Genomic DNA, 20,339 nt, shown 5'->3' with positions numbered 1-20,339 from the left:
AAATTTATTGATCTACAAAGTAGTTTTTTCCTGAAATAACAACTCTTAAGTTGTTAAATACGTCTGCCTAAGTTAGAGGCTTGCACAGCTGCCTATAATCAACACAATTTTGTTTTTCTTTACAGATTAGTATTTAAAAAATATAACAGTATCTGCAAGCCATATCTCTACCTTTCAGCTAATTGAAAAGAAGTGAAATTCAGAAATTAAAAAAACAGGATACAGCCTCTTTGTCACTTTAGTTTCATTTCCTACTTCCAGGATTTACTTCAGTTGTTTTCAAAATTTCTAGAGTGCTATGAAGGAAGAGCAAACAGGTTCTCTGCTCACTCTAGACACAGCCTACAAACAAATACATCTGCTGAAAACAGTGCCTCCTATTTTCCTGTAGGATGATTTCCTCTACCTGTCACCCTGAACCCTTTTTTCAATTATAGGTGCTTGAGTTAACAGGTGGAAATGCAATTAGCACACAGGCAGAACCTACATTACAGGCAGGGCAGTACAACTGAACATCTATTGAGAAGAGTGGTTGGTCCTGGGATCCACATTACTTCACAGGTGTCAAAAGGGTTATGTTCCAGGCCAGGTCTCACTGGTCCCATGGACAGAATCAGGGGCTGGAGTGCCCTACGTGGTTCCTCTCTGTTTTTCATTCACTGCTGGCTATGGAGTATCTGAATTTCCACTCCTCAGCTGCCTCCATGGCACAGAAGACAGCAGCAACTGAAGGATACCTTACAAAAGGAATTTCTGATCCAAATAAAAATACTAGCACAGACCTACCAAGTTTGTTTGTACCCTGCTGCATGCAGTTAACTCTTGTTTATGTTAGAAAAGAAATTCAGGACAATTTGCAGGCCAATGGCTGCAATTTTGATCCCAGGGAAAAAAAGATTAAAAAAAAAAAAATAGTCAATCAGCAACTCACTGTTTTCACTTCTGTTTCTATATAAATTAGCTCCTCTGATTTCTTTCTTCCTTTTTAAAATAAAATGTTCACCCAAAACACTCGTCCTTCTTGCTTCTTCCAGCAAATGGGCTTAATATGGACTAACAGTCCTGTATCTCATTATCTGCATGTGCAGTTTGAAGTTCTCATTACCACATACTTAATCACTCAAAATTTTCAATGCCTAATTTCCCTTTCACTGCCAAATCTTCAAAAACATAAATTCCAAGCAGTCTCAAGAATCAGAAAGGTTAGTTGGGAAACAAGAGCAAATCAAGTGCATTGTTTCATTGCAACATTATCTTATGTCATGAGCTGGCAGCAGCCATAAAGCTCTGGACCACTTCCAATATTTACTTCCATACACTGAGTAGAAGCTGACACATCTAACCCTCCCCACTTTGTTCATCTTCCAGCCAGTTTACATGGATTCAGATTAAAATAAGGATTTGAAAACCCTCATCAAATCTATTTGAAGCACTTTCTTTTGCCATTGTGTACCTGGAGGAAGAACATGGTAAAGCCATGGTTGGTTTGTGGTTTTACTGGATGCATTTTACAGTGGGACAGTCTGCAACAAAGGCTCGATGCAGAATTTTGACAAGCCAGTAACTTTTTCTAATCCTTAAGGAATATTTATTAGCCAAAATTTCATTTTAATCATTAACTTAAGCCTCAGTGCTCAAAACCAAACAAATTTAAATCCCATCCTCTGGCTGCCCAGAGAGCTGCAGGAGCATCTGTCACACACAGCTTCAGAGAGGAGGTTTAGTGCCCAAGTGTACAGACAGGCCACGCATGTAACAAGGGACTATGACCAACTCTGGGACAAGACCTCTTGCCAGTTATGGAAAATAACACCTGCAGTGGTCCAAAAGTGTGTCCCTAGGCAGAGGGGCTGGAACTGACAACGTGTCCTTGATCTTTAGACATGGCAAACAGGATACTACATTGTCTTCAAATGAGATTCTTTAATTTTTCCAGAAAGTTTTCACATATCCCAGAATCATCACCTTGGCAAAGTTTTTTTGTTGTTTTGTTTTTAATTTATCAAAAAAGTTGGGAAGTAAACAATGTTATTAGATGTAGCAAAGCAGATCTGAAGCTACCATTAGGGGAAGAGCTCCCTAACTGCTCTAATATACTGTACTCTCTCGCACAAATTTAATTTAGTTTAAAATAATGAAGCTGACAGCTCAGATAGTCTGCCTGGAAACAGTGCAAATTTCCCACCCACCTTCATTTGCAAGGTCCCTGGCACTCCAGTCTTCAAAAATGCTGAAGTGCATGACAGGTTTTTAGAGACAAGCCTTCGGCAATGCTGAAAGTGAGATCTCCAACCTTTTGGAGCAGCACATATTTGAACTGAAGCCTCCTGAGGGAAAATAAAGGTTGCTGTCTTGATGCCTCCATCTTAAGGCACGCTTCCATGAGCAATTCCTTTCCTACTCCCAGTCTGAGGGAGACCTGAAACCCAACAAGGAGATGAGGTCCCACCAGGTCTGAAGGGCAAGTATGGGGAACCACGTGCAGAAGAGCCCTCTCCCCATCCTCGAGCCTGCAAGCAGCGCTAACAAAGAGCTAAAGACACAACCACGGATTGATTTTCCAAGGTGAGACGTTGCCAGAGTAAACTGGGGCTTGGTGGTTGTGAAACCAGGTTTCCAAAGGGCTGGGGAGAGCAGAGGGCTGGGTAAGGACAGGCCGGGTGACGCATTCACACGGGTACAGGGACGCCTTGCGCAAGCTGGCAGGGATGGCCGGGCACAGGCAGCTGCCCACCAGGGCAGGGCAATGAGCATCTGACAGACAGCACGGGCACTTCAGCCCCTTCTCAGCCCTGCAAAACTCAGGGGTTGCCCCTTTCCTGTATGGTTTTGACCCAAAGCAGCAAAACACAGCTTGAAAATGAACTGAGCAGAGAACCGAGTTGCCCAGAGAATTGCTCCCATCTCCTTGGGGTCTCCAAAGCCAAGCCTGGGATGGTTTCCCTGCACACTCTGCCCCCACCCATTGGGGCAGGTGCAGAAGAAGAGCTGGCAAATGAAAGAAATGAAGTACTGCAGCAACAGGTTTCTCAGGACTGTGCTATCATGTTACCACAACACAGGATTCAGAAAACCATTGCCAAAAATGCTAGCAAGATCCTACAGCTCAGCAGCTGGGACAGCCGGAACACTGGTCAGGCCCAAAGCAATTCCCAATTCTGACTTCCCAAACTCTCAGACCACTGATAGATTTATTTTGTAGGCTTAAGAGTGAATACAAACCTGAAATGCTCAAGCACACACAAAAACCAAAGGAAGATGTTCTCAGCAATCCCAAAAAATCTGCCATCTTTAATAAGGTTTTCTGAATCTCTTTTTTTGAGAACCTAATTGCTAAGGAAATGGTTTATAAAGCTATCACTTTTAGAAACTTGAGACAGCACCTTTCAAGAGCAGACAAGGAAAGAAGAAAAGATCAATGAGTAACCAGTCCAAATTTTAGCTTGATAGCCCATTCAAAAAGTTGTTTCTCTTCCAGATACAAGTAAAAAGTATTGTTTAGAAGACAGAATGGAAATTAGTGAAGAGATATAAAAATTGCCAGAAACATTCACCAATTAGTCTGAAATTTGCTTTTTAACCTCAGGGCTGTAACTCTTTGATCTATTATTAATTATCACTAACCACAATCAGCAGCATACCCATGCAACTTAGGAGAGCATACAAATTCCTATAAGCCATTTTACTTATTATCCAAGAATACTGGATTCTGTTTCTGCTCAGATGTTCCAACCAAAGTTTACTTTTCTCTTTTTAAAGAAATACACCTTTATGTATCAACTCAAAGTCTCCCTACCTCCAGATATGAAATTTAAGCTGTCAGTTTGTTCACACAGCTTACAGACTGCAGAATTATAGAAATTCAGTTTAGCAAACAACTAATATGGTCTGCTGTAACAGCAGGAGTTTCACAGTTTAAAATAAGGAAGTAAAATTCAAGTTTTTTTCTTGTGGCCTAGCACCAATGTAGGAATTTCTGCTATAAGAGAGCTCAGTAAAGAAACACTGTCTTGCAAAGGTATTTTTTCACATATTGAAAGGATACAACCAGTGTTATTCATTCTTTTAAAAATCCAAAGCATCAACAGCATGGTTTTGGTTTTCTGAGGCTTTGTAATTTGTTTGGGGGGGAGTTGTAGGGGCTGGGGAAGGCTAATTTCTATGTTTTAAATCCTTCAGCATTGATTTCAGTAAAGCAGAGAAAGACAACTGTCCCCAGATCACATCTTCTCAGCAAACACACTGCTCAGCTCTGGTAAACTATGTTCATAAATAAGCCTCAGTTGCAAAACTAGAAAAATAATAAATGTATTTATTAAAAAACTTGGTCCTGAAAGTAAATCAAATCTCAAGGCTTTGTACAACTCTGGGGGCTTCTGAACAGAAAGATGCATTTTCCTAAGGGTGGGGACACTCCCTATTTCCATGTGTAGGCAGGGAGTGCCTCCTCCTACACATCTGCACAGCCCAGCACAGGAGAGCTGCCCCAGCTGCTCTTGCCAACGTTGGTACTGGAGCAGGCTGGTTGGGGCATCAAAAAAAAAATAAATAAAAAAAAAATAGTCTCCATCCCAAACCAGCCTGTCTTCTCCAGCAGCAAAACCAATGTGGCTTCAGCAAAGGGCTTTTGGGAGGACCCAAAAGACTTACCCCTGCAGCTTGGGCTAGCAGGGCAGCAAGCAGTCAAGGGTGCATTCAATCATGCCCAAAAATGCTGCAAGGCTTTGGACAACTGCATGCAGTGGAAATACTCCTCACTTTTCCTCCACAGATCTCTCTCACTCAGAGGAGATCATAGCTGTAGTAAAGTAACTCCTATGCTGAACACCAAGCACTGCAATGCAACCGACTGCATGTGAAAACTGATAAAAGTACTAAACTTAGACATACTTAATACCTGATTTTCACACTCTCTTTTCAGTTTTGTCAGTTTTTATCACTCTTACACAGCCATAACGTAAGGCACACTTGCCAGAGAACAAATTATGGTTCTATATTAATCCTAAACTGTGGAATTTTCTGACCTGTGAGAGAATAAATACGAAATCACAGTACTCTACATTTCTGCAAGAAGTTATGGGTGAAATTAGTCCATTATTAATTCCAGCTCCTACAACTCTGCTGGGACAAATCAATACATACAGTTAAAAGACAGAAACTGCCTTTTAAAACCGTACCCTGAAAACACAAGTGCTGACATTATGGCTTGACAACACATTAGCTTTCAGCAGAAAAGTGCATGCAGGGTGTTTCACAGGCTCCTTTCCCTTTCTGTCCCTTTGGTTTGTTATGTCCATGCCATGCCACTCACCAAGTTCCACTGACCTGCTGTTTTTTAGAGCTTCAGAGTGACCTGGATAAGGAACCTGACAGATCCTCACATCCAACACACCCAAAGGGCAAAACCAGAGTCAGAACAGAGAAAGCATGGCCCAACAGCATATTTTTCCACTGCAAACAACAGAGTATTCAGGTACAAACAACACCCAAAACCAACTCCTACTCAAGTTCAGCAAAGCACCAATATATACCTAGAAATCTGATTCAGCTGAGCAAAGCACTTCATAGCAGGTTTAATTTCCATTAATGCCAAGTGTGGTTGAGTAAGGACAGGTTATTGAATCACCACATAACAACCTACTCCTCCTGCAGACAACACAAGTACTGCACAAGGATGGGTACCCACTGCAGCAAGTCCTGTGCATGCTTACCTGCAGAACTGCAACACAAACCCCATAATACAGGATGGAAACACTCTTATACAGTACATATTATGGACTTTAGTGTCTTCCAGTCCTCACGAAAATCACAGAATGGTTTGGGTTGGAAAGGACCTTAAATACCATCTAGTTCCAACCTCCCTGCATGGGCAGGGACACCTGCCACTAGGATAGGGTTGCTCCACACCGCATCTATCCTGGCCTTTAACACCTCCAGGGAGGGGGCACCAACAACCTCCCTAAGCAACCTATTCCAGTACCTTACTGCCCTCATGGTAAAAAATTTCTTCCTAATATCTGACCTAAATTTGCCCTCTTTCAGTTTAAAACCATTACTCCTTGTCCTGTCACTGTCCTTTCTGGTGTAAAGCCCCACCCCAGCTTTCCTGTAGCCCCCCTCATGGACTGGCAAAATGCTAAAAGATCTCCCAGAGCCTTCTCTTCACTAGGCTGAAGAACCCCAACTCTCTCAGCCTGTCTTCATAGCAGAGGTGCTCCAGCCCTCTGATCATTGTGGCCCTTCTCTGGACCCTCTCCAGCAGGTCTGTATCTTTCCTGTGCTGGGGGCTCCACAGCTGTGGGCAGGACTCCAGGTGAGGTCTCACATGAGATCAGAGGGGCAGAATCCCCTCCCTCACCCTGCTGGCCATGCTGCTTCTGATGCAGCCCAGGATGCTGCTGGACTGCAAGTACACACAGGTGGCTCCTGTTGAGCTTCTCATCTACCACCACCCCCAAGTCCTTTTCCCCAGTGCTGCTCTCTCTCCATATTCCCCCCAGCCTGGATTTGTGCCTGGGGTTGCAGGACCCTGAACCTGGCCATGAGTAACTTCATTAGGTTCACCTGGGCCCACCTCTCTAGGCCATCAAGGTGCCTATGGATGACCTCTCCTCCCTCTAAGGTGTCAACTACACAGCTTGGTATTGTCAGAGTATAGAAAATCAAAACATCTTCTGCTTCCTAAAATCTGTGCACAAAGGTGAGCCCAGCTTTTTTTGTTTGTTTGATTTGGAAATCCATCAAAAGAAGGAATTATAGTGAGATTCTGTATCACCAACTATGATATAAAAGCTAGGGAACAATTATTAACTATTTTCAGAATAAACTATGGCAAAGTGATTTCCTGCAGCCAAGTACTGCAAAGCTCAGCAGCATCAACTGGCAATAGAAATGTTTTGGTAACATAGGACATGACTTTCACACACACAAAGAAAGAAACAACCCCTAATTCTGGCATACAGATTGCCAACAGAGCTCTTATTTCCCCAGATTTGGAAGATCAGCCCATTTATGGAACACCATTTTGCAGCAATGTGGACTTCTCCCTGCAACAGCACAGGAGCCAATGGATATGTATAATTTTAGGGGGAAATAAGGCATCATAGCAGTCACATTTTCAAAAGATATGTTATACAGATTTTGAACCCCTCAACAGAAAGAGAAAAACAAAACAAACCACAAAACCCAAACAAATAAACAAAAATCAATCAAACAAAAAAAAGAGCATCCTCAAGAAAATAACAACAAAGCAAGCTGTAAAATTACAAGGCTGCTCAATGCATGCTGGAAAGCTAGGGAGAACCTTTACAACTCCTCCCCTGGCATATTAATACTGACTTCTGAATTCTTTAGTGAGAAATAAAGACATACAGATGTAGAGGTCCCTATTGTATCAAGACTATACCCAGAGCTCTTAAAAATCACACTGAATTATACAAGAGCCTACAAAAACAAGTTTAACTTTTCAAATTGAAAGAACAGATTTAAAGCTATGATCTATGATATGAGAAAATCATTGGCAAATGCAAAGTTTGCCCAGTGAACTTGTGGGAAACTGAAGGAGCAAACAGTCTTGCTCAGCATGGAGAACATTTTAGCAGCCGGGTCTTTTTCCCCATAAAGTCCGTCAGCAAACGAACAGGGGTCGAGGCCATTCATAAATTCTAAAAATAATGTTTACCAGGCTTTTATCTCCCTGGCAGGTGTAATCCTGATAAGTGACTATTCTAGGTAATATTTAACATAAACGTTTGTTTACAAAAATACTTGCAATGCCCTGAAATCAGATTTCAACCAGAATCATCCATTCAAATCAGCAAAGGTCACATGTAAATGAAGATCATGCTGTTGGGTTGGGTTTTTTCTGTTTTGGTTGGGTGGAGGGTTTTTGTAAGTACAATCTATGAAAAAAATGCTGATTCACATTAATCGCTCAGGAACAGACATGCTTTAGAAGTCCTAAAATACTGTCAATGTTTGATCAAAGATTTGACCATAAATCCTGAGAAGTCAATGAGTCTTCCAACTCTTTTTAACAGACATAAATTTGACTCTAAAACACTGTTGTGAAGAGAAACCTCACCACCTGAATGACAACAAATAAAACATAATTGTTGGCAAATGTATACAATTTATGTTAAAACAGTAAACTTACAAAATAATACAAACTTTTCTGAATTTGTCCCACTCTGGATTAGACCAGTAGAAGTGGCAGGAAGAAATGCCAGGAGAAGCATCAGCCTTTTGTTTCCACCAAAACTTCTGACTAAAGCCAGTATGTATGTTCACATACATGAGTTATATGGAAATTAGAGTAAAAAGGGACACTTGCAGAAGAAACTTTAGGTAAGAGCTAATGCAGCAGAAAGGTCATCCTCTGAAATTCTTACTGTTGTTTCAAGCAGACATGACATTTTCATAGGCCACTCTGAAATTTGCATAATTGGCATGATCATGAGTCTTGGGCTGGTATCTGGGTTCAGATGAGCAATCACCATAAACTGAAATCTTATCTGGATTCTTAGTGCAGGTTTTCATCAATGACAGCACACAATCACACATACCTGCTTTTTCAGGCCCATTTTGCTATCATTTAGTTTAGAAACCAGTATTTCTTAGAAATGTCATTCATGGAGAGTGGAATCTCTACACACAGACAGACAGGTGTGATTCATCCTTAAAACACTAAACACATAAAATCTTTCAAAGACATGTTCTGCATGCATATTAGCAGAACAAAAACTTTCAAAAGGGAATAAGGGAACTTCGTTTTCCTTAAGAGGCTCCCGAGCACCACAAGCTGCAATCTTATAAAGAAAGTTATCATCAACTAACTTAAAAAGCACTGTAACTGTGGACAGCTAATAAAAGTAACTGAAGGAGAAGAGGAGAAATGTTGTGCTTGACAGTGGGGACCTGGCACAACCAATAAAGCAGGAAGGCATTTTATTTGCCTAAATTATGTTTACTAGACACTATCAGCAAGTATAACTGACTCAAGGATGGTGATATACCAATAGGGAAGAAGAAAAAAAAAAAGTTACAGTAATACTGTAAAAGAATCATTCTCAAGGTTAACAGTCATCTTTATTCTCAACCAACCACTCCCTTTCACCATGCAAACTGCAAGTCAGAAGCAGCCTAAAAAAGGGTACAGTGTTGAGATTCAGAAAATAATCCTGCCAAAACAAGACACATTCAGTGCTGGTTATCTCTTGGCTTTAGAGAATTATGTAGCCTATTTTTCCATTCCCAGGAGTCTTTGCCTATGGTAATTTATACTGCTGCACAAATATACCTGAAAAATTATGAAGACATTCTGAATGCCAGATACTTTAAAATACTGCAGGTTTTGAAGGGTTAATCATATGCCATAGAAGTCTGCAAAGTGTATGATGCCTGATAGGGCTGACACATCAGGATAAAAAAGAAACCGGACTGGAAGCAACTAAGTTTTGGTTCCACCTTGGGATCCACCTTCGGATGCTGGGTCTGACAGGGTATTCAATAATGTGTATTTTATTGTGATTTTATTGATGTGTTGTATTACAACACTTTGAAGAATGAACAAATTTGGACAATTTCCTCTGTTTTAGCCAGAATGCAGCATGGGAAAGAAAAGAAAAGCAAAGATCAGTTTGAGGTTCATTACAAAGAGTGAGCTTCTACTTGGGTGACATCAGATGTTGAGTCTTTGCGATTTCCTCATCCTCAGACAAGTATCTGAGCAGGCACCTATGCATTCAAACCTGTACTGATAAAATGACCTCTACATGAGTTTACCCTGAAACTTGTGAGGGCTGTACACAGGTCCCCAGCTGCATTTGTTAAGCATTAAAGCCACTGCCAAGCAGATTAAGAGCAATATTTAGTTAAATAATGGGGCTGAGTTACGAGATTTCAATGATGACATGTCCTAATGACATCCAGAAGAACCTGGACAAACTGGAGAAGTGGGACCAGGTGAACCTCATGAGGTTCAACAAGACCCAGAGCAGGGTCCTTCACCCAAGTCAGAACAATTCACATCAGTACAGGCTTAGGGATGAATTTTTAGAAAGCAGCCCTGCAGAAGAGGACCTGGGGCTGATGGTGGAGGAAAAGCTGGACATGAGCCAACAGTGTGTGTTTGCAGCCCAGAAGGCAAATGGCATCCTGGGTGGTATCAAAGGAAGCCTGGCCAGCAGCTGGAGAGAGGAGATTCTGCCTCTTTGCTCTGGTAAGACCTCACCTGGAGTGCTGCATCCAGCTCTGGAGCCCTCAGTACAGGAAGGACATGGACCTGATGGAGAGGGTCCAGAGGAGGCCCATGGAAATGATCAGGGGACTGGAGCACCTCTCTTGTGAAGCCAGGCTGAGGGAGCTGGGGTTGTTCAGTCTGGAGAAGAGAAGGCTCCAGGAGACCTAATAGTGACCTTCCAGTACCTGAAGGGGCTACAGGAGGCTGGAGATGGACTGTGTGCAAGGGCCTGGAGGGACAGGATGAGGGGCAATGGTTTTAAATCACATTGATAGGATGATTTTTAAATACTAGATTGGATGCCAGGAACAAGTTCTTCACCATGAGGGCAGTGGAACAATGGAACAGGTTGCCTAGGTAGGTGGTTGCAGCCTCATCCCTGGAGATATTCAAGGTGAGGCTTGAGGAGCAACCTGATCTGGTTGAGGGTGTCCCTGCTCACTGCAGGGGGGTTGGACTAGATGGCCTTTAGAGGTCCCTTCTAACCCAAATTATTCTATAATTCTAATCTGAACAACAGATCGGGATGCCTGAAGTGTTGCAACCCGGCAGATCTCCATCACCTGAACAGAATTCCACATGTGCAGTAATAGCTCTGAGCACTAAAAATTTCAAGATTTCAATCCTGCAAAGTAACAGCTACATTGCCTGCATATACTACCAAGATACCAGCTTAGAGAGGGGAGACAGAAAAGTGTCATCACACCTGTGTCATCATCAAACATGGTGGCACAGCTTGTCCGTTTACTGGTCTAGCAGTAATAAATGAGAAGAGCTACCATGGACTGACACCCTATCAGAAAGCAACTTCAAAACCTTGTGAGAAAATCATTCAAAGCACAACTACTGATGACAACCGTGCTCCTTCCAGCATTTATTTCCCTCTTCATTGCAAATGTCCCTGCAACAGATGACAACCTTGACTCAGAGTAAGCAGCATTTATCCACGCAAGAGCTCTCACAGCTGGCAGATTCTACTTGCCCAAGAAACAGTGCTCAGCTGCTCAAAGGCAGTAAAATATTGGGTCTTTATTTTCAGGCATCAGTCTTCTGGTGAACTCCTCTCACTATATATATAATGCAATTTATGAAAATGGTATCAAGTAAAATAACCAGAAAACAGTAACTTCATCTTCCTCAGTCCAAGGAAGCACATTTAAGCCAAGCCTGGATGCTAAGAAATATCCAGCTACACACACTGTTGAGCAAGAAGGTAGGATACAGCCCTTTCAAACTGAGAATGAAATATTTAAAAGAGGATTATTGAGAGACCACATTTGAAGCAGCCAAAGAAAAAGTGAAGTATGGCCTGCAAAATGATAAGGAGACCATAGAGATATTTGAGAGATATTAGAATAACATGAATAAATATTTAAAGTCTTTTTTAAACTCCTGGGGAGCAAGGGTGTTTTCCCTCCTCAAAAGCACCATTATTTTAGGTATTATGGTTTTCACTGCAATACTATTTTTTTCAGAGATATTTAGCATCATTCAAATATGGAAAACACTCCAAGAATTAGGCAGATGTTTCATTCACTGAGGGCAGTTGCGTAGATAATGACGAGGGAAAAAAAAAAAAAAGATTTAGGAAAGGTAAATGCAAATTCTAGTAGGGACTATTTCACTGAGCTTTAGCACAAATCTTTGGTAAGCCTGTCTGTCACAAGAAGAGACCATGTAACTATTCTAACTCAGTCATGCTGTCAGATAATTTGCAATATTGAGTATGAAACTTTATAGTTTATCAAAGTAGGCATCCTTTACGAGATACACGAACACCTGTTTGCTATTGAAGTACGTGCTTCCACAAGATCAGCCAAGAAACACAAATGCAAATGGCACTTGCATATTTCTCTTCCACCCAAAGTGAGGAGATCAGTTTATCCATTTATCTTTTTCAAATGCGTCAAGTTTTAACAGCCCTCCTCCTTCTGGAGGCATTTTTCTATATATACAAACCAAATGTTCCTACAGTTAAAAAACAGAAATAATATGTTGCCACAGGCTTGTAAGGTTTAGTTTTTAAACTTAACCAGTTAAAGTCCAGTGCAAACTTAAAACCATGAATCTTTACAAAAAACGATTCCCGATACTCCTGTTTTCCTATCCTCATATCAACATTTCATCTGAGGTACAACACATTCAAGTACCAGCTAAGAAAGAATAACCATTATAGGACACTTGAGAGCAATTTCACTAAGCTCTCATTATGGGAAAAACAACATTTATAGTAATAAGAGATCTATAGTAATAGAGCTACACTTTCAAATCTAATAACAATAGAATATAACATGTTCATTTTAAATACTAAAACCAGCACTCTCTTTTTATTAAAGGCAGAGTAAAATACAGCAAGAAAACAGCAAATGGAATGATAAGAACTGAAATGCAAACAAAGAATTACAAGCAATGCATCAGCTTGAGAGCTACTGCCCTGGTCCCCATTTTAATTCACACCTTTTTTGTTAAATGCGGGGGAAGGAGAAGAAGAAAAAAAGAAAAAAAAAAAAAAGAAGAGGGGGAAAGAGTGGGGAAGAAGCAATGTGCCTGCTCACCTGGACACGTTTTCTGGAATGTACTCTAGAACTGGATACCCATCACTTCTTCTGGATGCCAACTCTGAATGTGACTTCCAGGTCTCCACTAGCGTGCTGACGGGAGGGAAGGAGCTCAAGTGCTGAAACGCCTGCTCTCGAGCAACCGGCCGCGACAACGATATCGTGCCTTGGGCACCGATCCTGTAGTGAAACGACTGTCCTCCTGAATTCACACCCACAATGGCAGAGGATGGTATGCTGTTTTCTTGGTAATAGCTGCCATCGTCAGGCTCCTGCTTAATTCCCACAGGCAGGCCTGGATTTGGAAAACTGCTACCTTCGCAACTTCCATCAAATGAAGAAACAGGTGGTCCTAAAATCCCAGAAAGAGAGTAATAGTCTTTGTCATCCATAAAAGAAAAATACGAGCCATCTGTAAATGGGAAAGGATTTACTGTTTGATTCCCTTTAAAAGAGGCACCAGAACAAGGATGCTTGGCTGACTCTTGCTTCACTGGTACTGAAAAGGGGGAATCGGAGTTTATTTTGCTGCTGTCACCAATGCACGCGCTGCCGAACGAACCGTCTGGCTCAGATTTTATGAACTGAACAAGGTTCATCTGACTGTTGTTGGAGATGGCGTTCTCCATTTCCTCCATCTTGGGAAAGGCCAGTTCTTGGGCACCCTTGTCTTTCGTTTCTGGGCTGGGAACAGCATCTTGGCTTCTGCTAGGTCCTGCCGGTGTGCCAGAAGCTGGGAACCCCAGGGCGTTATTTACAGGGCTACAGATGGACGATCCCACAGTGCTAACCGCCGGACTGGAACGAGTGGACCTATTATTGGCATTGGAAGGGCTGGCAATGCTGCTCCTCGAGTTCAGGTTTGCAGGACTGGAGACAGAAGATCGCATGGTGATATTATTGGGACTGGAGACTGGAGATTTCACGCTGCAGTGACTCGGAGGACTAGAAATAGGCGATTTCATGCTACTTATAGGGCTGGAAAGAGGAGACCCGACGTTGCTGACGTGCGCGGGGCTGTGCAGCATAGACCCTCGGCTCTCGACGTTGGGCGAGCGTGACAAAGGGGTTCCTTGGCTGATGGGGCTGTGTACGGCAAAGTTCCCGAAGTTAGCAGTAGTTGAGGACACAGAGTTAACTCCAGCAGGACTACACACTGAGGAAGCCATGTTCTGAGGGCTGCAGCCTGGAGGGCTTTTCTCTTGACACATGATAGGGCTTTTGACAATAGCGTGCATGGCACCACCGTTCACAGAGCTCCCAGAGTCCGACATCAAAGACCTCAAGGGCCTGCTGGTGCTGTGGAGGGGAGAAGAGCAGTGGCCATTCTCCTTGTAGAGCTTCACCAGCTGCTCCACGTTCTGGTAGATCTTTCCCGGGCTTCCCTGGTTCTGCTGCTCATAGGGGTAATCAGCATCTCGAATCGAATCCATATATAAACCCATGGATTCAGCCACTGTTGCTGAAAGCTCCTTCGATTCCGTTTCAGTTTTGATCTCAGAGGGCAAAAGACCAGGTTGACTGCTGTCTTGCTGCAGGCAGGAGAGTAGCTCAGGTTTTTCTTTATTATTTCCTTGAGCACTGCTGTTGGCAAAAGTGCTGGCAGCGCAGCTTACGTTTACAATCTCCATATAGTTACTGTCATCAGTCTGCTCTCCAGAACCTACAGAAGAATACTCCACAGACTGAGAAACTTGACCCCACCGTCTCTCCATATCTAAGCCTTCTGGGTAGCTGTGGTATCCTTTTGTCTCCATAACTAGGAAAGACACAGACAAATGAAATAAAATTAATAAATGGCAGGATAGTGCGACTTCCTAAGGAAATTTCCTCATTTCCTAAGGAAATAAGGCATATCCGCTCACTCTGTCTATCCTCCTCTCTCTGACTGCCAGTCCCATTTCGCTGACCCATCCATCATCTCTCAACTATTTGTCCAATTTCAATCAAACCGAGAGAAAAGGTCTCCCAGATATGACAGCCCTACGGGTTCCAAGAGAAAGCAGCTCAGCAGTCAGAACAGACCCAAATTACTTCTCCCTGCTCCAAAAGGAAAAGCTCAGCAATGCCAGCACAACCAGCACCCACCCTTGCCAGCCACAGCCCGGGGGCTGATGCCAGCAGCACCCCGGGCTGCTCCTCACCCACTGGTCTGCAAGGGAAAAAAGGGAGGTGGACAGCAAGGAATGAGGGGAGCCAGAGAGGTCCTCAAAGGAATCCACAGTGATGCTAGGCAGGACATAAACTCTTTGGAAACTGCTTATTATAGCTCTGCTCCTCCAAATATCTTCCACTGCCAAGCTACTGGGACAACAAATGAAGGCAGGCTGGGGGGACAAGAGGGTTTCTCTTCATCATCCAGCATAACACCAGATGCTTTAGAAGGAAGGAGCAGTTCTGAGGGGCTGGGTGCTGGTCTGCCCCTTCACAGCTACACAAACTGCCTGTACAGCCACCTGAAGAGATGGGAAGGATGGGATAAGCAGGGAGAGAAGCAGTGCAAAAGTTAAATGAGAAACACTTCTGACACAGAGGAAGGGGATCGGGTTAGGCAGGGATGCACGGCTGTTAAATGGATCCGTAACACTGCAAACCTCTCTGGCAGACAGCAAGAAAGTAAACCTTGTTCTGAAACAGACCCTAAAAAAACCCTCACATCCCAATATGCCACTCTCTCAAGACAAAGAGCAAAATGCACGACTTAGACTGTGTTATTCTGAAAACCTCGTCTAAGTAACAACAAATTTATCTATTTTCTTTAAGAAATTTGCCTATAGAATCATTAGACTGCAGAAACTCAAATACTAACAATTACCGTATCAGTACTATGCAAATATTTTTCTCCTTTCAGAATCTGTTAATTTTCCAGTATTTAATTCAGAGTTTAACCCCTTTACACCACTTTAAAAATCTGGTTTTAGAAGAATTATAAAAACAAACAAAAGCCCCTTGAAATTAACATCAAATATTTTTTTGCCCCTACTTACAACTATGGATCTATTCCTACATTTTCCTCCAGGATAAATTTTACTAGAACATCATCATGTGTATCAAATCCACATATTATTAGAGCCCAAAATTTCCAGACCAAAGTGCCTGCTTTCACATTAAGTTACATCCAATCACCTGCTCCTAATTTAAGTGCTGAGCAAGCCTAATTCATAGAGAAATCAATTGCAGCTGTGAATGAACAACATTTCTGAAAATTAAGAAACTTATTGAAGACTTAAAATTATGATACAAGCAAATTTTAAGCCTCAGAACGATGGAGTACCAGGAAACCTCAGTTATAGGCCTAACATTACACTGGGGCACAAGCTTTGTAGCAACCTCTCCCCTGGCAATAAATTTCAATCTTCATACATAATCAATAGGCTAGCATTCTTTAAAACTTCAGCAAATAAAAATCTGGGTCACATGAAGAGAAAAAAAAAAAAAAATTAAAAAAATGCCCTGGTCCTGCACTTTCAGAGATAGAGGCACTGGTAAATATATCAGAGAGGATCAAAACACAGAGAAATTAATTATGGCCTGATACAAGTTCAGTTTAAAATGACAGATATAAATCTCTAAGAATGCATCAGCAAGGAGACGTTTTGGGACTGCTGGTTTCTGTCATCTTCGAGCGCCTCAGTGGATATTAGAATCAAATAATCACCTCATGGGTTTCTGACAACATACAGGTTTGGTTTTGTTCTTCTAAGCAGAACTTATAATGGCTTGACCAGCATAGTTATCCACAGTATCTGCACTTCACCAACTGCACAGATATACCTTTTTACTAACTTTCACCAAGTGAATTTGACTGTGGGGTAAAACATCCACAGACAATGACAGAAGCTAAAGGATATTAAACATCAGAACCAAGACCATCTACACCTGATATTTTGCAGCAGGAAGCTTGCATTACTAGCACAGCAGTTTCCCCAGACCCACCCCCGCCAAACATGTACTCAAGACACCGTGAGATGTATTTCACCCCCAAACATATCAACAAACACAGCCCTCTGCAGTCCTAGTCTCCGATCAATCAGGCATGAAAACAGTTTCACAGCAACAGTCAAATAAAAAATCAAATGGTACCTGGTATCCCTGCAACCAAAAGGTCACCTAGCTACAGGAAAATCTGAAGTAAATCCAGTTCCACAAAAACTAAACCGATTGCTCAAGCGACCACCCACTTCTTATTTCCCGGTGTTTGCCACCGATATTTTCTTGAAGTTTCACTGCCTGCGAACCGCTTCTCCGACACAAAACTGCCCAGGGGACCAGAGTTTCATCGTCACCGATGGGCTGAGGTTTTCCGCCCCTCTTCTCCAGGGCAGGGCGTCTGCCGGCCGCTGTTGCCGGCGCGGCGGACCCCGGCACCGCGGAGCCGGAGGCGGACCCCCGCGGCGGGAAGCTGCTCCCTCCGCCCTGCCACACACACGCGTGTTAGCAACCACGCAGGCAGCGCGCACCCTCTCTGCCCTCCGCTATTTAGAGCATCACCGCAGGTCCCGGGGAGAAGGCACCGTTTTGCACACCCCACACCCCCCCCAAACCGCCCCCGCAGGTACAATCCGGATTGTCACGCGTGGGGGAACCCAGTAGCGCCCGTCAGCTCCCTCCCTTCCTTTTTCGCAGGCGCCCGCCGAGGGTCGGCCCTAGGAGGGTGTTTTACTGAGAGCCCAAACCCGCTTTCGGCCGAGCGCGGCTCGCCTGCTCCCTCCCGCTGCCCGCACCCCCAAGAGGGACAGAAACGCGTTTTTTTCCAACACAAACGCCACCCCCCCCAACACCACGGCGCAGAGGGTCTGAGTTATCACCGTGACACCCCCACCACGGACCGCTCGGGGAGAAAAAGGTGGTGGTGGTGGGGAGGGTGGGTGCAATCCCCGGTGCCAAGCTCCACCGTGCCCCCGCCCCGCCGTGCCAGCCCCACCTCCCGCTGCGGGTGAGGGAGAGGAGCTGCGCACCCCCCACTCCGCCGCCGTCACCCGCCTCGGCCTCGGCCCCGACCCCGCAGTACCTGTTGCGGCGGGGCGCGTCCCCGAACCCCCGCAGGCGCGGAGGGCGGCGCGGAGCGGCGGGGCGGGCGGCGCTCAACACTCCCCCCCCCCCCCCTTCCCCTCCTCCGTCTGCCTGCCCGCCCGCCCGAGGCGCGCTACGCCGCGCCGCCCGGTGTCACGGAGCGGCACCCGGGAGGGGACGGGAAAAGGTGCCAAGTCCTTTAAAAACATGTCACATGCCCAGATAAAGTTCAAGTTTACGTCCCGCCCGCCGCCCGCCCTCATTGGCGGCCGAGACGCGGAGCGCCGAGCGGCTCGGGCCAGGCCGCCGCCCCATTGGCTGCGGAGCGCCGTCAGTCACCCGCCGGGCGACATGACTGATACAAAGTTGCTGCGACACAGGCTGGAAAACGCATCTCCTTAAAGCCGCAGGGGCCGCCGCGGCCGCGCAGCCCCGCGTAGCTGCCGGGGGCGTCAGAGACGCCGGGGGGTCGGGTCCGCACCTGCCGCCCGGCCCGGAGGTGCCCCCGGGTAAGGGTGGCGGGGCGGCAGGCCGGGGCCCCCCGCGGGCAGGTGAGGTGCGCGGGGCGCGGCCGCCCCCGCCCGGTGCCTGCGCCGCGCCGGCGGCAGGGCCGGGCATCGCCTCTCCGCCGGCCCGGGATTTCCGCCTTTCAGCAGCGCATGAATGTGCGCGGTACCGATGCAGGGGTGACTTAACTGGAGAAAAAATAAATAAATAAATAAACAAACAGAGTGGAGCGGTGGAGCGCAGGAGGGTTCAAGGACTCGTCCTCCGCTATCCGCCGGGCTGGCTCCGCTCTGCTGCAGCCGTGCATCCCGACGGGTGTCCCTGCCCGCTGCTTCCCCCCACCTAAGGGCAGCGAGAGAGGGCCGCCGGGACAAGCCCCCCAGCTCCGTGGTGCTGCCCTCCCTGCGGTATTCCCCCCGGTGCCCGCGTCCCGGCTGCAGGAATACTCTTTTCCCAGGGAAGGAAGGGAAAAAAAAAAAAAAAAAAAAAAAAAAAAAGGAAAAAACGAAAAAAAAAAAAGAAGAAAAAGAAATTAAAGAAAAAAAAAGACGCCCAGCAAACTTTCAGGCGATGCGCTCCCAACTCGCTCCGTAAATACCACCCCCAGCCCCCGGCGAGCGGCAGACAGCCACTGACGCACCCTCCCAAACGGCCCCTGCCGAGCCCCGATCCTGGCCCCGAGCCCCAGGTGCGCCCCCGGCCCGGCAGGGACAACTCCGCAGCCCCGCAGGGTGACAGAGGTGCCCCCGGGAGCGGAGCGGGACGGGGGGCTGAGCCCGTCGGGGGGCAGCAGCGCCGTGCATCGCTCCTGGGCACCGCGCACCTTCCCCCGAAATCGCCCCCCGCGCGCAGGCATGCGCGCAGCCCCGCGTATGCTCCGGGGAGCGAGACTGGTATTCAATAGTCACAGCGAAAGCGCACAACATCCCCAGGATTTGGGCTGTCACGTGCCCCTCTCGTTTTCATATTCTGCCAAATATCGACCCGCACCCGCCGCCCCGGCGGGCACGGGCTGAGGCGCCGGCGGCGCAACCCGCGGAGCAGCCTCCGCCGCGCTACCCCGCGGGGCTGGCGCTGCCGAGCAATGGACGTGTCCTTCCCGCGAAGTTTTCACTGATGGGGACGGGACTGGCCGTGACCTGGATACGCCGGCTGCTCCTGTGGCGGACACCCGCCCGGGACCCCGCCGCCCCCCCTATCCCGCTGCCCCACGCGCAAAGGTCCGCGCTGCACTCACCTCCACTACGACATGGTGGCACGGTGGGAGGAGGCACGGCCCCCTGTTACTGCCAGCAAACCATCCGAGCACCCGCACCGCCAAAAAAAAAAAAAAAAAAAAAAGTACACGCAGGAAAGGCCGGGAGCGGGGCCGGGCAGCGGGCAGGGAGCTGCTGGCGGGGTGGGTGGGAGCGGGCTGCGGCGGAGGGGTGCCCGCGGCTCGGCGCGGCGGGGCGGACAGCTCCCACCATGGACGCCTAGGTGGGTGGGTGTTCCCGCGGGTCACACCCTCACCCGCCGGCGGAGGGGAGCGGGGGGTGGATCCAGCACCGGGAAGGGCGGGGGGATTTTGGGGTGGGGGGAGGGAGGGAGAAAGAGACACCCTCCAAAAAGGAAGAAAAAAAAAAAAAAAAACAAAACGAAAAAACCCCCAACTTATGTCATTCCAGGTAAAACTCCCATCTGCGCCACCAAGGAAGAGGAGGGAGAGTGGCGAGGGTGTAAACTTTTTCTTCCCCCCGTCCCCCCCGGTGCCGCCCGGCCCCTCGCAGCGCCCGGCGGCCGCCACCCCCTCCCGCGCTGACCGCCCCGGCGGCTCCCGGCGGCGCGGCGCCGCGGGGTTTCTCACGCACGGAGCCCGCCGCCGCGGTTCCTGGTTCGCGGAGCTGCCGGAGGAAGGGAAGGAGGGCGGGCGGCAGGGAGGCAGGGCGGGCGGCGGGTGAGGAGGAGGAGTGTCTCCCCGAGCCCTTCCCCAGGCGGAGCGTCTCTCCCGGCCCCGGCGGCGGCGGAGCCCCCCGCCTCTC

The 20,339-nt window shown here is 46.6% G+C and overlaps 1 protein-coding gene across 4 annotated transcripts in view; it reads right to left on the bottom strand.

The window, feature by feature from the left end:
• The window catches only part of NR3C2 (nuclear receptor subfamily 3 group C member 2), a 210,078-nt gene extending 190,283 nt beyond the window's left edge, over positions 1–19,795 (bottom strand). Inside the window, exons 1-2 of one of the 4 annotated variants that reach the window (XM_071753695.1) lie at positions 19,556–19,795; positions 12,796–14,557 (exon numbers count right to left, since the gene is read on the bottom strand). In XM_071753695.1, the coding sequence (XP_071609796.1) occupies positions 12,796–14,555 (1,760 nt within the window). In that variant the 5' untranslated portion in view covers positions 14,556–14,557; positions 19,556–19,795. Of the gene's footprint in view, positions 1–12,795; positions 14,558–16,881; positions 17,534–17,722; positions 17,900–19,555 lie in introns of those variants that run through there. The other 3 variants (XM_071753696.1, XM_071753698.1, XM_071753697.1) reach the window with 3 other exon arrangements.
• Between the last annotated feature and the right edge of the window lie 544 nt (positions 19,796–20,339).

Source organism: Heliangelus exortis, chromosome 10, assembly GCF_036169615.1.
Source record: "Heliangelus exortis chromosome 10, bHelExo1.hap1, whole genome shotgun sequence".
Taxonomy (NCBI): Eukaryota; Metazoa; Chordata; class Aves; order Apodiformes; family Trochilidae; genus Heliangelus; species Heliangelus exortis.
Note: the sequence above shows the minus strand (reverse complement) of the source record. Positions and strands in the feature narration are given on the sequence as shown.